At 41.5% G+C, this 20,323-nt stretch overlaps 1 protein-coding gene and 1 pseudogene across 2 annotated transcripts; both read left to right on the top strand.

The window, feature by feature from the left end:
• The first annotated feature begins 2,725 nt into the window (after positions 1-2,725).
• Positions 2,726-8,551, top strand: Cdkn2c (cyclin dependent kinase inhibitor 2C). 2 transcript variants are annotated; one of them, XM_021160485.2, is made up of 4 exons: positions 2,747-3,878; positions 4,331-4,470; positions 5,591-5,710; positions 7,797-8,551. In XM_021160485.2, the coding sequence occupies exons 2-4, from the start codon at positions 4,342-4,344 to the stop codon at positions 8,172-8,174; spliced, it is 627 nt and encodes a 208-aa protein (XP_021016144.1). In that variant the 5' UTR covers positions 2,747-3,878; positions 4,331-4,341; the 3' UTR covers positions 8,175-8,551. The 2 variants fall into 2 exon arrangements, with proteins under 2 accessions (XP_021016146.1, XP_021016144.1); XM_021160487.1 differs by lacking the exon at positions 5,591-5,710 and having other exon boundaries at positions 2,726-3,878.
• Positions 8,552-12,026: 3,475 nt separating this feature from the next.
• LOC110292763 overlaps positions 12,027-20,323 on the top strand; it is a 26,488-nt pseudogene continuing 18,191 nt past the window's right edge.

Below are 20,323 nucleotides of genomic sequence, written 5' to 3'. Positions count from 1 at the left end.
ACACACACACACACACACGTTTTTAAATTTATTTTTTACTTTATTATTATTATTATTAGTAGTAGTAGTAGTATCATTTTTTCAAGACAGGGCTTCTTGGTATAGCCATGGCTGTCCTGGAACTGCTCTGTAGACCTCAGTAGGCCTCAAATTCACAGAAGTCCACCTGTCTCTGCCTCCCAAGTGCTGGGATTAAAGGTGGGTACCACTACCACCTGGCCAAATACATTTTTATTTATTTATTTATTATATAAGTACACTAGAAGAGGGCATCTGATCCCATTACAGATAGTTGTGAGCCACCATGTGGTTGCTGGGATTTGAACTCAGGACCTTCGGAAAAGCAGTCAGTGTTCTTAACCACTGAGCCATCTCTCCAGTCCCACCAAATATGGTTTTTTTTTAATGAATCTTAAAAGTTAGTGTTTGAACAAAAGCAACTGAAATTATAAGAATAGAATTTTATTGAACAGCTTTTAGTCCTCTTTTTGTGTGTGTGTGTGTGTGTGTGTGTGTATTTTGAGACAGGCCTTCTCTCCGTAGCTCTGGCTGTCCTGGAGCTATATCTGTAGACCAGGCTGGCTTTGAACTCACAAAGATTCATCTGCTCTGACCTCCCAGGTGTTAGAATGAAAGGCATGCACCACCACACCCAGCTGCTTTTATTCTTTAAGATTTATTTATTTATTATTAGCTGTCTTCAGACACTCCAGAAGAGGGCATCAGAGTTCGTTGTGCCACTGTGTGGTTGCTGGGATTTGAACTCAGAACCTGCGGAAGAGCAGTCAGCGTTCTTAACCACAGAGCCATCTTGCCAGCCGCTGCTTTTACTCTTATTTGCAGGTTCTATATTTTTAAGTTTTACTTGTGGGTGATGGGACATTAAAATCTTCAGTGCTTAGGGTTCCCCCAACCCCTTTTAAAAAATATTTATGTATATGAGTACACTATTGCTCTCTTCAGACATACCAGAAGGGGGCATCGGATCCCATTACAGCCACCATGAGGTTGCTGAGAATTGAACTTAGGACCTCTGGAAGAGCAGTCAACACTCTTAACAACTGAGCCATCTCTCTAGCCCCTCCCCAAAGGTCTTAATACAACAAGGTAGAGTGGGGAATACTTGTAAGCCTGCCTGGGGTACATAAGGAGCAGTAGGCTAGCCTGGGCAACAGCACCCTAAACATTGTGTTTTCTTTACTCAGTAATTCAGCAAAGATATTTTATTTGATGAAAGTCATAACACATGTATATCCATTTTTATACAGAATGCCCACAATTTTATTTTTCTTCATTACCATATTTTCTCCAAGCAAGACACCATTAATTTCCAGAAAGCAATGTTTGTAAATTTGTATTAGTGCTAGTTATCACTTTAACAGTGCCAATGTCCTATTATAGCTTCCAGATAACTAAAAACTCAGTTCCCAGAATGTATACACGGAATACAGTATACATGGAATCCTAAATATTCTGTTAAAATGTTTTTAAAGAAGTTCATCCCGTTTGTTGTTACCTGATTCACAATATTTAGCTTTCGATACCTCAAAAATTAGCTCTAATCGTTTTCTTAACAACTTAAAAGAAACACTGCCAAATTCTTGTAGTTCCAATTTTCCCTAACAGCCAACCTGTTGCTAAATGACTATCCAGATGTCTCTGGCTTGTTTGAATACTTTCACTTTACTCCAAGGAACTGGGTTACAGATGTTACTTGAGGATATATGTGCAGTGGCTGGTTCTAATTAGACCAATATTTGGTGGCGGGGAGGGGGGCAGAGCGGGGGTTTGGTTTCATTTTGACCACTGAATGCAACCATGCTGGTGTTTTTTAAAGCATAAAAGTATAGAAGTATATGCCTACAAGAAGACGTGAAAAGTACAGAAAATTGATGAAGAATATGACATATATGGGTACACTGGTCCTTTTACACTTAGACCACCATCCCCACCTCCACCTAAAAACAACCAATCCTAGGTGTAGTGAGTGAAAGAAATCCTCCAATAAAGACATAGCCTTTTTAGAAAACATTTCTAACTAACTGTAAGCTTTCTTTAAAGTTAATTGCATTTCTCCTTTCCCCTCAAGACTAGAAGTTCACATTTTCTAGACCCTGAAGTTCGTCGGGATTTCTTGTAATATGCTTTCAGTTCTCATAAAACTCGGTCTACAAGACTTCTCTGCCCTGTGGTGCTGTCAGTTGTGTCGCCTCTGCAGCCCTGGCAATAACCTGACAGGTGCCAAGGCCTGTGGCAGAGCAAAGGAGTCCAGCTAGAGCGCACTCTCGGAGGCAGCAGCCCCGGGCTAGGCCACTCGAACTTGGCGAGCCTGGTCGGGGAGCGCCGAGGAGGGTGGAGCTGCCCGGCTCCAGCAGAGGAGATCCTACCCGTCAGCTGCAGGGCAGCCGAGCCTCTAGGGCCTCCGCCCGCGCCCGCGGCCTTAGTTACCACCACCGAGGTCCCGCACCGTAGAGGCTCGGCGTCGTCCACTCCAGCCAGCCCCAGAACAGCAGGCCCGGCCCGGCCGAATCCACCCCGCTTCGGCAGGGGAGACTAGCGAAGCGAGAGGGCAGGCGGGAGCGCCAGCGAACCCAGGCCCAGCGCGGGCAGAGAAGGGCGCGGGGCCGCGAGGGCGGAGCGAGCGCGCCGCCGGCCAGTGCGCCGCCAGGGCGGAGGGCGGGGCGTGGGCGGGGCCCGGCCTTCCCGCTCCCGCGGCGCCCTAACTCGGCGGAGCCTCCTTAAAACTCTGCCGTTAAAATGGGGGCGGGTTTTTCAACTCAAAAAGCGCTCAATTTTTTTTCTTTTCAAAAAAAGCTGATGAGGTCGGAAAAAAGGGATAAGAAACCGGCACAGTCCCTTCAGAGGCAACCGTAGCAGCAGTTGCTTCAGCGGAAAAAGAAGCAAAGGAGGGAGGGAAGGGAAAGATCCTAAAGGAAAGACGCGCAAGTGTCTGTAGCGGAGAAGGGAGCAGCGATCAGAGATTTGGGGGAGTCGGACTACAAAAGAAACTGTCAGCTGCGGCTCGCGACCGGCCGGCGCAGCCTGCGTCGGCTCCGGGACCCAAATGGCTGGCAGCCGCTGTCCTGTCCGCGGCACAGATAGGGGCACAGGCCGGAGGACCGCCAAGAACTAACTGGCCAAGTGGCACCGAGCGCCCGAGCTGCTGGGTGGCGGCCAAGAAGTCGGCGGGACTGGCTGCGCCCGGGATCTGTGGCGACCGCTCCTACTTCCAAAGACCCTTCCCATCACCGGACGCCCCGGGAAAATCTGAAAGGGAGGGAACGACCGCGGCAGAGGCGACGGCCGCCCCTCAGCGAGCGCTTGCAGTGGAGAGGAGAGCCTGAGCTAGCTCGGTCGTAGGCGGGAAGTTACTGGTGAGCTGGCCGGGTGCAAGAGCGATGCTACCGCGAGCTACCCCAGCGGCTGGAGCTCCATAGACGCTTCCCCCTTCGCCGTGCACCATCTTCAGGCTGCCGGGAGTCCCGGGACCCGGCGGGGTCGGCATGACGGGCTTGGCGGGGGTCTGCCGCACACCCACCAGCCTCCGGAGACCCGCGCCCTGCCCGGCTCCCACGGCCTCTGAGGCTCGGCGGGGCTGCGGCAGCCCGGCGGGCGGGCTCCGGAGGCTCTTCTGAAGACGCCGAGCCCGCTGGGGAGTCGTTGAGACCTGAGAGTCGAGGGCTTCAGAGCTGCTGCTCTGGTCTGCCCTCAGCGATCGTCTTTAACCCTCCCGAGCACGTCAGCATCCAGCCAGCGCGGCGCTCTGCTAGCAAGCGAGCAGCACTCTGGACTACCCCCATCGGCTAGACGGATGGAAAGTGAGCTCTGCGGAGGACCTGACTCTGAAATTCTGCCTCAAGTCACCACTGTGAACAAGGGTGGGTTAATACCTTTTCTACTCTCTAATACTTTTTCTTTCGCGGTGTTGTCTGAGCTGACCTAGTCCTTTAAGTCTCCGCAACATCCTCCTCACAGAGCTGTAAAGCTTAGGTTCGTGACAGCTCTGCCTACATCTCACGTCCATAGTAATTAATCAAGAAATGCTTCTGTGTATGTATCTCTGTTGAATCGCCAGAATCCTTCTTAGGGGTTAAGCTAAAAAGCTAGGGAAGGAGCCCCTCTCCAATGGGCTCAGTTTTGCTGAATAATCACGTGTGAACCGAGGGGCGGGCTTTTGGCAGGCCGACCTTACTAGTATTTACTACCAAGCTCTACTCCAGATTAACCATCCCAGTCCTTCTGTCAGCCTCCGATGCCATCATGCAGCCTGATTAGGAGCAAAGGAAAGGGGAAAAAGAGAAGCAACTAATCGCCTTTTCCCGATCGTCAGGACCCTAAAGAATGGCCGAGCCTTGGGGGAACGAGTTGGCGTCCGCAGCTGCCAGGGGGGACCTAGAGCAACTTACTAGTTTGTTGCAAAATAATGTAAACGTCAACGCTCAAAATGGATTTGGGAGAACTGCGCTGCAGGTTGGTATCTACAGAGGTGGGGAAAACAAGTTAATAAGGTTGCCTGGGTTTCTAAAATGACAGCTTTTAAGTTTGGAGGGGTACAGATCTTCACTGTTTTAAAACCTTCATGGTTGCCATATTTTATATCTTTAAGTGAATCCAACTCCCCAAAATGACGTACTTTGGAGAAACTGGTCAACTCCAATAACATCCTCGATATCAAGAGAATCTTAGGTTTGGTCATAATTTTTGGAATGCTTTTGTGACAATGGAGGTTTTAAAGTATTCTTATCGTCGAAATCTGTTTGTTTTGTGCAGTGTTGTTTTAGATAGCTCTTTAAGCACATTATTATGATTATTATTTCAAGTAAATACACAGCTAATGGTGGTTTTCACCTATTTTGATCCTAATAATTGACTTTAAAGTTAATTCTCTTGACATCTAGGCAGGGTGTTTTACCTTCAGCTGTTTCATGTCTTAACAAACGACCTTTTCTAGTTTGGTATGGGATAGCCTGGGCACCCGGACAGGGTGTACATTTTCACAGTTAATATAATACCTAATCCACCCATTCAGGAGTGAGGAGAAATTAAAAAGTTGAATTTCTAATCAGAGCCGAGCAGTAGTGGTTTTCTTATCCCTGTGGCCATGTAGTGGCATGCTCTAATTCTCAGTAATTAGATTTACAGGCAACGACTGACACATGTCCAGCTGCCAATTATGTACCTGATAATATTTTCCCCTCCAAATGTTATCATGTAACTTTTCTGAAAGCCTTAGAAGCAAAACATGGGGAAATTGGTCTCCACCGGTTGCTGTGATTGGTGTTCCGATGGTATTCCTGGGAGCTTTCCCAGCCAGAAGCAGCTTGTGAAAAACCACCGGGGCAAGGGCATTAGAGATTTTTGTTTCTGTTTTAAAAAATAGAAATTTAAGTGGCAGGAGATGCCCGGGTGAAGGAAGCTCATTTGGTTTGTATATTTTAAGTCAGAATACAGCTGGCCTTACAAAACCCTTCTCTGTTGAGGAAGCTTATGCAGAAATACTAAAATATTTATCTTGATTCAGGTAGATTAAGTAAGGAAAAGGCTTTGTTTTTGTTTTCCCACCTAATACTTGCGGACTGGCTTGGTGAAGGCAGCAAGTCCAGATGCTGACAGGTTTGCTACTGAGAAGTCAAGAGATGAGGGCCGCCTCACAGAGCAGAAGCCACTTCTGTGTGCAGAAAAAGACAGCACAGAGTGTTTGACAAATAGGGTGAGTGGGTAATTAATATAATTAAACTTTGACAAATATTTGAAAAATAACCACCCAATTTTGTTTCTATTAACAAACTTAGATAATACCCACTTATTAGAGCTTAATATCAATACATATAATGAAACAGGTACACACAGATACGAGTCTTTTTCAGTATACATAATCCTGGCTCTGAAATTGTGTCATCAGAAATAACTTTCTTCAAAATCATTTATACTATCACTTTCTGCCAAAGATGGCAAATTTTACTCTATGATTATGCTTTTTACTCAACTACAGCAATCTTTTCTCCTCTGCTGTTGTTTTTCAATCAGAATAATCAAAGAACTCCATCATACATTTGCTGTTCGAAGATCTAAGGGGTCTGTTTCTTGTTTTGCTCACTTTAAGTCTTTAAATGTGACTAAGGTTTTAGGGAGAAGTGTCAAATGTTAAAATTAGACTGTATTAATTTCTAATAACCAGAAAATATATTTCATGGAGTTTCTGGAAAAAATAACTTGTGAGATTTTTTTTTCTACTGCCTTAAATGAAGGGCTGAAAGGGTTTATTAAAGGGGAAACTTAATATCTTGACAATGTATGTAGCTTATACTTAGAAACTATTATTCACTCTAAATATATTTTATTAATTTGTAATCTCTTAAAACATTTTTAAAAGATTGAATCAACTTTGTTCATATTTTCAAGTGGATTAGTATTTGATTCTAATACATATTGAGTATCTAGTAAGTAGCCCACTTATTATATTATTATATAACTTAGAGTCTTATGAATGTACCCTAATATAAATGAAACCAGTTTAAATGCTCGGATTTTCTGGCATGTTAATAAAAATATTTCACAAGTAAATTAATTTTTTTGCTCTCAAGTGCTGTTATACAAGATATTTTTACTTATGAGAGATTTTTGACTTAAAGATACCTTCTAAAGTATATATTTAAACAACAGTAAATAATTTTTGTGATATAAAATATTTTGAGCCTTGATAAGTATTGATACTCTATTCTGACTTTCAAAACAGTGGTAGTTTACAAATAGCTATTCTTATGTGTAATGAGTGCAAACGGAAATTAGACAGGATCACCAGTTGATTATTAAATGACTCAAACCACCAGACACAGCTGGCTGTTCCAACACACACGTCTAATATCTTGCTTTTACTTTTTGCTCACTTGAGTATCAGAAAGCTAGTTGGAACTTTGAGAAATGCCAACTACTGTAGTAGGGTGGCTGTTTGATTCCTTTCAGGAATGGCAGCCATGGAATCACTTCCTCTCTGATACAAGGCATATCATCAACATAGTTCAAAGTAAATTGATATAATAAGTAATGTAGAACACAGTGCCTTAATTTAATACCTCAATAACCCAGTAATAGTCTGTAATTCAAAATGAAGTCTAGGCATGGAATACTCCCAGTAGCCAATATTGTAGCCTGTAAAGAAAACTACAAATGTTTGAAAATTTCAAGCATGTGTATGTGGAGAGGCTTTGTTAAGAATCACCTAAGAAAATGCCAACTCTGGGATTTTAAAGGGTCTGTCCCACAGGAAGTGACACTTATGCAGGAGGCTTAAAGAATCCCATCATTGATTTTCAGTAGCTATTAGAAAATAAATTCTATCCTCATTCAATCTTCCAGGATTAATACCCCAGGTATACTTTATGAGCATGAGTAAACAAACAGGAGTCTCTTTACTTAAATCCCAAGTTACATTTCTTTCTTTTTTTTTTTTTTAAAGAAATTTATGAAAATAAACTACACAGGTCTTTGTGAAAGATAAAAAACCAAATTAGCTATCAAATTTATTCATGTGGCAGGAATTCTGTTTTATTGATGGATTTATTCTACCACATCTGGGTTCATTTAGTATAGTTCTTCAATAAGCTCAATTTTTGTAAGTTTCCTTCTGTGTTTACTGACTGTGCTTTCCTGCTAGCAAGCCCTCCAAACTGGATTCTTTGTGTCTTCTTCAAGAACTGAATAAAAAATAATGACCTGAATAGGACAGATAAATGTCTTTAAATATTGTTGTGGCTCAAGAGCTGGAGGGATTCTCCCATCTTTAACTTCTTTTCTAGGTTATGAAACTTGGAAATCCGGAGATTGCCAGGAGGCTTCTCCTCAGAGGTGCTAATCCCAATTTGAAAGATGGAACTGGTTTTGCTGTCATTCACGATGCTGCCAGAGCAGGTTTCCTGGACACTGTACAGGCTTTGCTGGAGTTCCAGGCTGATGTTAACATTGAAGATAATGAAGGGAACCTGCCCTTGCACTTGGCTGCCAAAGAAGGCCACCTCCCTGTGGTGGAGTTCCTTATGAAGCACACAGCCTGCAATGTGGGGCATCGGAACCATAAGGGGGACACCGCCTTCGACTTGGCCAGGTTCTATGGAAGAAATGAGGTCATTAGCCTGATGGAGGCAAATGGGGTTGGGGGAGCCACAAGCCTGCAGTGAATGTGTAGAGGTCTCTCTCACTGCCCTCACATTGTCCGTTAGTTGGTTGGCTGTCCTGTTTTACTATCACTTATTAAAATATAGGGTTTCCTTTTGCTTTGTTTTCATATTTTAAGCAGCTAGCCAAATCCTTCAAAACTGCCTAAGTGAAAATCTTACTACAAGTTTATGAAATATTTAAACTTCTTTTTCACTGTCAAAATTCTGATTTCTAACATGTAATAGCTATTCCTTTTTTTCTGGATATTTTATCTTTGATTTTTTTTTCTTTGCTTACCCTTTTTCATTCTCAGTGTCTGACTTGGAGACTTTGTTTTAAAAATGATTTGTCCTGATGCATCTTTTGCCTAATTAAAACACATTTTTCCAGAAGAGGACCACATTTTCCTGTGATTTTTTTTTCACTTCTCTGTAACTTACATCTTGTCAGTTTGTAAGAAATGTGTTAAAGTTCATGATAGCATAAGTCTTAACATTAAAGAAGCACATTGGAAGCCTGGGTGTGGTGTGGTTACAGTGGAGCTATTCCTTTATCTCCTTTCCCTTCCCCCCTCCCAAAGATTTCATTGGCTAACACTGCTCTTATTAATATTTTGGCTTCAAAAAAGAATATGAACAGCAATTTTTTATAATTTATTTTTTTAATTAGGTATTTTCTTCATTTACATTTCAAATGCTATCCCAAAAGTCCCCCAGACCCTCCCTCCCCACTCCCCTACCCACCCACTCCCATTTCTTGGCCCTGGCGATGAACAGCAATTTTGAAGATCAGACTTGAAATTATTTCAGTATGAATTCCTTATAAGGTCCAACCACCCCTTTCCCTCAAATTTGAGTCAAACAGCTGAAAGGTAGGTTTTGGAAGTAGCGGTCTGAAAACAGAGACCAGCTCTATAGAGTCTGTGCTGAAGAGAACCCTGCTGAGGAAGTGCTTCCCCAGGTTAGGCGGCTTTCAAATCATAAAACGAAACAATTGCTTAATGTGTTACTCAGGCTTGAACTGCACTGCACTGGCCTCCTCATAAATGCCAAAAAGGCAAGACTACAAAATGCTTAACTGTTAAAATATAGATATTGGTATTTGTGGTGAGAGACTAAAAAAATCTCAGCCAGGAAAAAAAATGTATAAATGATATATGAAGACCATAACTACTGTATAAATGATATATAAAGACCATAACTACTTAGGGTCTGCAGAGTAAGGCATATAGAAACTTTCACGATACAGAATAAGCAAGTCCTCTATATGGAATTTGACTCATTTCCACATTTTTAAAAAACTAATTGAGCGTAAGGTCTTTGGGGGAACGTGTTTAGCTTAATAAATTGTTGAAGGAACTAGACATATCTCAGATTTCCAAAAGGATTCCCCCACATCTGGTACTCTTACTGTCATGTTAAAGATAGTCACCAAAGGATTTCAGTGCAGTTACCATTTATAAATTTATAAATGCTGCATTCATCATTTGCCACACAAACAAAGATGTTTTATGTGGAAGTTTCCTCCCCTGCGTCTTAAGCTTTCTGCCTTCAATTCAAAAAGAACAAACTACTTGAAGGTTTATTGGAGGGCATGGCTCTGATGTCTGCCTTTGCAAAGACTGTAGGGCCAAAGGCAAGCGGTTCTTACTGGCTTATCTTCTAGTATAATATTAAAGAACCTGGGATCAAAAAGCAGAAATAATTTCACTGTGGGTTAAAAATTTGCATCCCCCAACTGAATGTAATAAGTTTTTGTTTTTGTTTTTTTTTACAATTGTACATGAATTAACTTTCAATGGCAGCATGACATTAAACTTAGGAAAATTTTGAAGGTACAATTGAGATGCTCCAAAAGGAAAATGTTTCAATTTAAAAATAGACTCAATATATAAAATAAGCATAGTACTATTATTACTGAAAGCAATTTCTTAAAACCCTCCTTACACATTGCAACGATCAAGTTGGGCAATTTTAAATTTGCAGTCTAGTTGACTCGCAGTACCACGGTCTCAGCATTTACTTTATCCCATGATGTGAAAGTCACCTTTAGAGATTTCAAAAACAAAAGCACGAAATGTCCATAAAGCAAAAGAGAAGTGCTGTAATTGCTTTGTTCTCGGGTGGTCTGAGCACAACAGAGGGAGAGGACGCCCTATCTCTTCATCAGCCTAAGATTTGCTAGGCATTAAAACATCTTCACATTACCCTGGCTCCTCGCAGGAAGTAGCTTTGCTAATCTGAGTATTTTAGAAATGAGTTATGTGGTCCCCTCTAGGAAATATGAAAAGCTATCCAATTTCTCAAAAACCTCGACAGTGCTCAGCAGAACTCTTGAATAAGCAGAGAAGAGAGTGTGCTGCCCAGTTTACCGGTGAGCACAGGTCGGAAGGAGTCTGAATATATTCAGGTGAAGAGTAAGGATAAAAAAGCTAATTGAATAGAGTGCCCGGATCCCCAGGGGACCCTGCTATATTAAAGATAGAGGTTATAAAGTAGAGATTCGAGCTGAGTTTTCTTCACTGTGCCTTAATCCCACCAGGACACTCAAGTCCAGCCTTTGGACAGTAAACTAAATCCAAACTTAACACCTGCAAAGGGTGGTGTGTGTGTGTGTGTGTGTGTGTGAACAGGGTCGCAGTCCACTCTGGTACCAGAATTACTAACCAAGGTGCCCTTCTTTTCATTTCTCTAGTGAGTCAGTTTTTTTTTTTTATGAATATCATTTATCAAGCAGTGCTGTGATGAGCTCTTGCACACACACACACACACACACACACCACTTTGAGTAAATGACAAATACATAAAATATCATTTCCTGAGAAAGCAATCTACTTGGCAATGCTATTTTTACTTTATCTTGATCATATTGAATATCAGAATTTGAGGCCGGGACCTTCAAGTTTTTCTGTTGCTCGGAAGTTGCTGTAAGCTTTCACCGGGGTCCAAAAAGCAGTGAAAACGCTCACAGTGCTGGAGCAAGAAGGGGCCATACTTGCAAACCTTCCGGACTGTTCTAAGCTACCTCTGCCAAAAGACTACAGAGGAGAAAGTCCCACATTAGTGCAAACGGTGCTACCCTTTTACCCGGCAGTTTCATGCAAACCGACCTGCAGTAGGCACTTAGTGAGAGGCAGAAAAACAAAAACCCCCGCCTGAGATGGGGTAAAGCTCTGCCCAGAGCCAACCCCAGCGTCTATGGAGAGGATGCGAACACATCTTTTGTGTCCCAGACTTGGGCTAAGTCTGGGTGCAACAGGGAAGAAGCTGGAGCCAGGCGCTCCTTCCGTGCGCGCAGAAAAGCCCGGGGGTGGGGGTGGAGGAGCTGCAAAACCGTTAGCTCACTTTTTTTTCCTTCCTCGCAAAGGTCTCTTTTCTCTTCTCTTCCTGTCCAAATATTTCAAATTTCCGCGCCTTAAATAACAGCCTCCTTTTATTTAGCTAGTTTCCTCGGCAGGTTTGGCCGCTGGCTGGTCTCTGCCCCTCTATGGACCCGGGATGCCTCTCGCACCTCGGTGCCTCCTGCAGCCCCCACATCACCCCATGCCCTGTGCGCTGCAGAGCGTGCCCGCACGAGCCACAGCCTCTGCCCTTCGTGGCCTTGCTTGACCTGGCTGTCCCGGGCACCCGGAGCCACCGAGGCTGCCCCCAGCCCAGTCCGGAGCTGGCCTGTCTCCCAGCCCAGTTTCCCTCCCTGAGCTTTAGGACGCGTCCCGCCCGGGGCTTGGAAGCCCACAACCCTGCCGCAGCGAAAGGCAAAGGGCGGGAGGAGAGCTACAAAGGAGGCGGGTGGCCGCAGCCAGAGCCAGCCCCCAGCCGCGGGTAACCTTGGAGGCGCCCTCGAGTGAGTGTGAGCGCCGGGATCGTGGCTAGCCGGCGCACCCGGAGGGGCGGGAGGAGGGAGCTGGGAGTTGGGAAAGGGGAACCGCTCCCCAAGAAACCCAGGAGTTGTGGGCGACCACAGCAGCCCCTCCTGGTGCTGGCCCTGGGGCAGCCCTCACGCTGGGTAAAGTTGGCCCCGGGGCTGCGGCCGGAGGGCAGTGCGCGAGCTGAGAAGAGCAGGCCGGTGAGCTCCTGGCTGGCCCGCGGAGGTGAGCTGGCGGCCAGAGCCGCGGGCGCGCTGCAGCCACTCGGTGCCCTACTCAGAGTAGCTCTCCTTTCCTCCCCTGGCGATGACAGCTGAGGACAGCCGGGCTTCCCAGCCAGGCGTCCAACTGCTAAGAAGACAAATTCTTCTCTGGCTTTTTACCGTCTTGGACTGTTCGCAAAACTGCCCCCACGGTTTTGCTTTTCCTCCGTAGTATACTAGACATCCGGAACCGAAAATACACCTTCTTCATTCAAAAGGACCCAAGCCTGAGCGGTGACCTTCAGGGCTGGGGTGTGCAGAACACCTAGGAGTATGTTTTTCTCTCTCTCTCTCTCTCTCTCTCTCTCTCTCTCTCTCTCTCTTTTTCTGTCTTTTTTTTTCCCCCAATCTTCAGCGGTGCCTCAAAAGAATTCCCCTTTTCTCCCAACCCCCAGATCTGGATATAGACTTGGTAAATTAAGATTCCAGCGAAATATTTTGCCATCTGTGTAGAGACACTGTGTGGACTTTAGGTGTTAGGATGTGGTTTTGGAATTTTCTGTGCTGTCTTTAACTCTCAGCAGACATTAAAATAACAGCTTGGTCTCGGCCAGCAAGTGAGCAAAGGTTATCCCAGCTACCACAGCACCTGCAAAAGCACAAGTGGAACTCACACATTTTGCTTCCCGTGTTCTAAAATGGATTCTGAGCTGTCCAGAGAAATCCGCACAGAAACGGAGGAGAACCTGAGAACAGAGGTGTACATATTAAAAATTACACAGGTACTGTACTAAAACTGTCTCACCTAATCTCTGTGTGTTTCTGTCTCGCTGATCAAAGCAGAATTTCAATTTAGGCCTGCTCAATAATTTTATATACAGCCTTTTTCCTCTTCCCTCACACTCCATTCCAAAATAAAACAACCAGCCAAAACCAGCAGCTCTTTGGGGGAGGAAGTAAGAAACCACCAATTTCTATCCAACTATACTTACTGTCTTCGGAGTACGAAGAAGACATCCTAATTCCAACCGGTTCTAGGGAAGAAATAATTTACCAGAAGCACAACATTTAATTGGTATAATTATGATGATATTGTCTTTTTTACATACAAATAATAGAGTTTCTGTAGTTGTTAAGTAAAAACCCAGATTTCTTCCTGAGAATATTTGGACATGGAGGCTTCTGCTCGTAATATTTCATCAGTACAGCAAGTCTCTTAGAAAAATCTGGAATGTTATCTTAACCATGTAGAGAACAGTATCATGTTGGCAGATTTTGTTTCTGTTTTTCAAATTAGTTACATAAATAGTGAAAGTTCCATATAAAGACAAAATTCCCCAACATCCTTTGATGTTGGATTTTAACTTAGAAATGCAACTAAATTATCAACCATATTAAAATACTGTCCACTTCCCTGATCCTGCTCAGCATAGTGTGTACACTTGCTGGAAAAGAGGTCTGTTATGAGTTTTAAATGTGTGCTTTGGAAACACAACTTCCTAAAATTAAAAAAGAAAAAAAGAAGCTTTCTGGGCTCCAGGAACAGTTCTACCAGTTGGCATTTCATGATCAGTGGGTGTCAGTGTCTTCTCTCACAAGTTCAGAACCACCAGACTTCATAATTGGTCTCCTGTTTGAGCCCAAATAATTCCTATCACATAGCTATCTTCTTAGATGGTTTCGTTGAGAAAAATTGATGCCCTCACTGATGTGCATATAGTTAGACGCCTTGGACCAATCTTTGTGGGCCACTTAAAAATGACATGCATTTCCATACCTTTGTCGAGGTATGGAACATGTCTGAATAAATATCATCTTAAAGAGCTAGAACAATTAATTTGCAGATCAATAGTAATCTTACAGTGTGGTGATGATTCACAGTAAAATAAAAACATTCATGTATTAGGACAAATGGTCAAATTATTAAATTGAGCAACATCTGATGATGGTCAACCTCATACTTTCCTCTGCCTCAGTGTTGAAATGCGCTGTAGTAGGTGTTGTGATGCAGTTTCTCTTTACTTTTGACGTTGTATTCCCCATGAGAGAAGAGTTGATCATCTCAGTGTCTCTTCTTCAGTGTTAAGTAAAACATAATTGGGAAACGTTTTTTTTTTTTTTTAAATCATTTTACTCTACTAGCACCATAATTTTGCTTGTCTGAGCTTTAAAACTCCCTTCCTTCTCTCTTTCATTTTTTTTCCTTCACATTTTGGGTAATGAACAACAACAATAAAAAGATAGCATGTAGGTAGAGAGGCCCATGTTTTAAAAAATTCCTCCTTCCTCAGCTGTCTCTTTCCTCATTCCTAAAAATTACTTGAACTTTAAAAATTATACTCAGTGATGCTAAATCGTAGCTGTTAGTCCCACAGCTACAAGTTTACCCTGGGCCTATGAGTAAAAGCCTCGGTCTGCATTTTATCAGAAGTAAAGGTAAAAGTCAAGAAGTCTGGACACGAAATCGCAGCAATCGCGTATTTATGTCTTGAATATAACTTGGGATGCAAAAAACACTTAATATTTTACATGCACTGCTCATTTTTTTAAGTGTAAAATCAAGATCTAGGAACATCTTGGAAGTGATTTGTGGTTTTTCAAAACAATTTAATACATCTTGATTTGGCATATTTAGAAAATACTGATTATCTTAATAGATAAAAATTTAAGGTGAGGCAAGTGGGGTCTCTGTCAATTCAAGATCACCCCAGCCTATTTAATGAGACCCTGTCTCAAAAGAGTTAAGTTGTTAATAATTATGGGTAATCAAGGCCCATTTGCTTTTAAAAAGAAATTATTCCTGCAGGTAAGTTATGTATTTTAACTGTATGCTTAATGCTTTATAGCTACATGTTCTACCTTCAAGTATTCTCTATAAGCACACAGTACTGAGTAGACAATTAAAGTAATGCTTTTAAGCTGTGTCCTACATGGATGTTTTAATGTGTATGGACATTGAGATATTTTTTACCAAAATTTTATATTGAGCAGATAGACATTTTGAATAAAAATACCAATTCACTTCAGATTACTATTTAAAGATGTCATATAAGCTATGATTTTTTTTTCATTGTAGGCGAGCTCCTTTTCACTGATGATCCAGAGAGGGTGTAGGTTAAAATCTTAGAACTGAAAGCACTGAACAGCTCCTACTTCTGCCTGGTATTACTTAAAATTCTTGTCATGGGGCATGTATATAACAAGTCATTTAACATTTACAGTTAAGAAATTTCAAATGCAAAGCCAGAATCTTGATAATGACAAGAGGACAAATGGATATTTTAAATAGACATGGCCATAGATTAAATATTAATTACACAAAAGGAGAAGTTTGATAAGGAAACTAAAAGCAACGACAAAGGATGAACAGTAAAACACATTTGTCCAAGAATAAAAACACAAGGCAAAAAATACCAGTGTTTTTATTGTATCACTATAATATAAGCAAAGTTAATTTTCTTATATGGACAGTTTTTCAGTTTCTTATGAAATTTCTACTCTTTGCATTTGAATAATGTTTCAAAGAAACACTGTTATTACAGCCATATCTATAAATTACATATATGTTTTTTCTTACATATAAAAAGCATATATTCTGTCCCAAGCCTGCAAGATCAGCACCAATCTGAAAGGCTTCGTGGATGCAGTTGGCCATCTGGTGTAGACTTAGGGCCTGTTCTGTGTGAGGCCAGCATAAGGCCACATGGGAGAGATCACTGAACTGGCTAAAGGCTTTCTAATTTGTTTAAAAGTAATCAAAATGGCTCCGAGCTAGTACAGAGTGTCCAGAGTTGTTGAAATATACCATGTATCTACCAGAAAGGCAAAGAGCCGAATACAAAGAGCATCCAAAGGCAAAAGTATTTTAGTTCAAGTCAGACATAACTAATGCCACAGGGAAAAAATATTAAGATGAAAATATAATAGAGAAGTGTATGTAGCACGATGATTAAAATTCTGTTAAAAGGGCTTATTATTTTAACCCGTTTTAAAGATTGAAAATGTGTGCTTCTTCAAACATGTGGCTATTATCTGTAAAAATATTAACTCATTAATACTCTGATTTTCTTTTTTTTTTCTTGTTTATCAGATTTTATTGAAAGACCTTGTAGCATAATCTAAGGTCAGCAAATGAAGTTTCTGGCTACCAACATAAAAGAACTTTAAGAATCAGTTCCCTGTAGGGAAAATAACATCTCAAAATAAAGGATGGAAATAGCACACATTTTTTTTTTAAGCAGAAAATATTATACAGAGGATCAAGGTAATTTTTAAAAATCATTTCTATCCCAAAGTATATTTTTACCATTATTTTGAATTTAAATATATATATATAATTTAAACAAGAGATAATATCTGTTTATAATGAGGATTTTCTACTTAGCAACAGAATATACTGAAGAAAAATAAGATCAAAGCATTGGACATAAAAAACAACCTCCACAATGACAATGATATTAAATCAGCTAACAGAAATGTCACCTCTCACAAATTCACAAAATTCATCTACTAATTTGAAGAAAAGGATTTCCAAGAAAAACTATTTAAATCTCCTTCCATTAGATCAAAAGATTACTGGAAAGCAACATGAATATCCGGAACCAAAACCCAGTGGCCTCTGTGTGGGTCTCTGACAGCAATTTTTTAAAAACAGATTTCTAAGATTGTTTTAATGTAATTGTGCATATATTAGCATTTGGAAAAAGTTCTCCATAAAACCTTGGATTATCCAGAATTGTGTCATCATTTGCAGACTAATAAATTATGTACACATAAGAGACATATATGGTGTAGGATAAATATCTTTTCTTTATTAATCTTAACGTATTCACTTATTCATTTGGTTTACATTTTAATGAGACAAAAGAAACACATAAGTAAGTTATGAATATTTATTTTGCATCTGCATTTCCTTGTTTAATATTCATAACTCCTTCAAGGCAAGGGTTGGTTTGGGCCTTCTTTTTAAAAAAAAAAAAAAAAATCCCATTCTACCAATCAGGAAACTCAGAATTGATAGAAAGTGCGCACTTGTCTGTAGACACAAGTTGGTAACTTAAAATAGCACAAGGATTCAAATTTGTGTCTTTTTTTTTCCTGCCAGATGGAAATATTTTCATCAAATTGGCACAAATCAGTCAGGTGGCTGATAATCATGTACCATGAACCGATCAGCATGGTCGCCTAATAGGCTTATGCTGCAGGGACTCTAGGCTTCTGCATTTGAAAACTGGGAGAAACAACCCCTCATTTTTTTAAGTTCTTGTAAAGAGCAGCAACATGTGTGCAAAGATCCTGCCCCTCAGGAGCCTTTAATAAACCACAGCTCTTACTAATAAACCACAAGCAACACAAACACACACATTTTTTTTTTGTTTGTATGCTTTTGTTTTGAGAATTACTTTGTAGGTCAGGTTGGCCTGAACTTATGACAATCCTCTTGCCTCAGTTCCCAAGGTTACAGGGTTATAGGTATGAGCCAGCATTGCCAACTAGGAAATCCATTCTTGACCTCAAGGGACTTAAAAACTATTTGGTTAAATAAACTTTCTATATGGTATGCAAACTGTAGCTGAAAACTAACTGAGACACAAGTAAGTGCCTGGTGATGTGTACTCTAGATTGTACTGACAAAGGGGCCTTTCTAGGGGAAATATTGGAAACCCTGTTTTAAAAAAGAAAAAAGGAAGAGAGAGAGAGAGAGAGAGAGAGAGAGAGAGAGAGAGGGAGACAGAGAGAAGGAAGGAAGGAAGGAAGGAAGGAAGGAAGGAAGGAAGGAAGGAAGGAAGGAAGGAAGGAAGTGCTGGAGAGATGGCTCAGCAGTTAAGAGCACTGGCTGCCCTTCCTGAGGTCCTGAGTTTAATTCCCAGCAACCACATGATGGCTCACAACCATCTCATAATGAAATCTGATGCCCCCTTCTGGTATGCAGGTGTACATGAAGATATAAATTAAATAAATAAAACTTTAAAAAAAGAAAGAAAGGAAGGAAGAAGGAAGGGAAAGGAAAAGAAAATATAAGACTTTTATGGAGATCAAAAATTGGTGAAGAGAACCCCAGTGCCAGCTGCTCCCAAAGAACCTTGGCTGACAAAGCCTTGACATATTTCTTAAAGTTAGGAAAAGCAATAGAAAATGATACCAAGAGTGAAGAATGGATGTATACACTCCATACAATTGAATATCTTTAGCACAAAAGGGAATGAAGAGCAAATAGAAGTTACCTAATGAATGAGCAGTCAAACATGCTAAGTGAAAAAAGAGCTTACATATTGTGTGACTTCATTAGGTTAAATGTTCTTAAGCTGCGAGATATAAGTAGACAAGTGGTTAACAGGCACCGTGGAGGGGGTGCTATGAGGAATAACTATGAATGGACACGAGTTCCATTTAGAGGTGATTGAAATGTACTAGACAGTAATGGTTGCTGCCCAGCTTTAGGAATGTGCTAAGACCACTGTATTTTACAAGTCATTAAAAGTTTTTTTCTACTCTCTCCCCCTCCAGCCCTCCTTCAATCCCTCCATGTCCCCACTCTCAAGCTGATAACCTCTTTTTCTTTGATTATTGGTATCACCACATATATGTGTGCATGTATGTATGTATGTATGTATGTGCACAAGCACATACTCACACATACAACCTGCTTAGTTCTTTTTGGTTGGTGGTATGTATATAATTTCAGACTGACCATTCTTCATTGGATAACCAATAAAGGGCTTCATCCCCAAGAGAGGCTTATTCTCCTTACCCTAGCAGTCATTACTTGCCTATAGTTTTTTTTTTTTTTTTTTTTTTTTTTTTGTCTAGTGGTAAGACCCCTCAAAAATTTTCCCCCTTCCACATTAACTTATCCATATAACAATATTGATATTGTTCTGGTGTCTTTTGTGCAGCCATTTCTAGGAAAGGCTGTTTCACAGAAGACTCCCTGGTATTCTGGCTCCTACAATCTTCACATTCACTCTTTTGTGAAGTTCCCTGAGCAATAGGTGCATGAGCTGTGTAGTGGCTTCAATATGCTTGGCTTATGGTAAGTGGCACCATTAGGAGTTGTGGCTGAGTTGGAGTGGGTGTGGCTTTGTTGGAGGAAGTGAGTCACTGTGGGGGTAGGCTCTGAGGTCCTATGCTCAAGTTCCACGCAGGGTGGAAGAGAGGCTCCTCCTGGCTGCCTTTGGATCGAGATGTCAAACGTCCAGCTATCTTTAGCATCATGTCTGCATGTATGCCACCATGTTTCCCACTATGATGATAATGGACTGAACCTCTGAAACCATAAGCCAGCACCAGTTAAATGTTTGTACTTATACGAGTTGCCTTGGTCATGGCATCTCTTTCATAGCAATAAACCCCAACTAAGACAAGGGTGATATAGATATATCCATGGGGTTGGGCTCCCCATGATCTGTTGATCTCTGTATTATACCCAGTTGCAGTTTTCCATGATGGTCTCTACTTGCCATTAAGAAAGGCTTATTTGATGAGAGGTAGTATCTACACTTCTCTGTGAGGGAAAGGAGAAGATTTTGAATGTTGAAATTAATTATGCAGGTTTAGCAAAGTGCAGGCAGTAGATTCTTTTCTAAGGCCCGTGCTTTCACAATCTGGCTAGGTTGGCCAGTACCAGGCATGGTTTCCCTCTTGTTAGTAGGCCTCTAATACAATTAGGCAGCTGGTGGTTGTCACCGACATGTGAGTGCCACTTATTACACCTCCATGCATATATTGCCATGCTGGTGATCGATTCAAAGGTGTTGCAGCTAAGTAGGAGTGCATAATCGCTTCTCTCCCTTCACAGCTCACAGAGTATCTTCTGAGATCGAGATAGACTTCAGGAAAGAGGCTTTCAGGTCAGATCCAACTAGAATCACCGAGTCCTGTGTCCTAGGTGTGCTGTGTCTTCAACAATTGGGTCCTACCTTTAACCCAAGAGGCAACCATGAACTACATCCATATCTATATGGTTTGGGAAGTCCTGGGTTCAAATCCAGCAATGCCTTTATACAACCTAACAAGATAAGTTTTAAGATGGTCGTATTTCCAGCCATTTCTTTTTCTTTTTCTTTTCTTTTCTTTTCTTTTCTTTTCTTTTCTTTTCTTT

The sequence above is a fragment of the Mus caroli genome, chromosome 4 (genome assembly GCF_900094665.2).
Source record: "Mus caroli chromosome 4, CAROLI_EIJ_v1.1, whole genome shotgun sequence".
Lineage (NCBI taxonomy): Eukaryota > Metazoa > Chordata > Mammalia > Rodentia > Muridae > Mus > Mus caroli.
This window is presented reverse-complemented; position numbering and strand designations above follow the sequence as displayed.

Excerpts from the sequence above, each read along its gene's own strand:
- Cdkn2c (XM_021160485.2), top strand. The coding sequence starts at position 4,342 with ATGGCCGAGCCTTGGGGGAACGAGTTGGCGTCCGCAGCTGCCAGGGGG. Across the intron at positions 4,471-5,590 it reads TTGGGAGAACTGCGCTGCAG|GCAGCAAGTCCAGATGCTGA; the intron begins GTTGGTATCTAC and ends GGCTTGGTGAAG. Across the intron at positions 5,711-7,796 it reads CAGAGTGTTTGACAAATAGG|GTTATGAAACTTGGAAATCC; the intron begins GTGAGTGGGTAA and ends CTTCTTTTCTAG.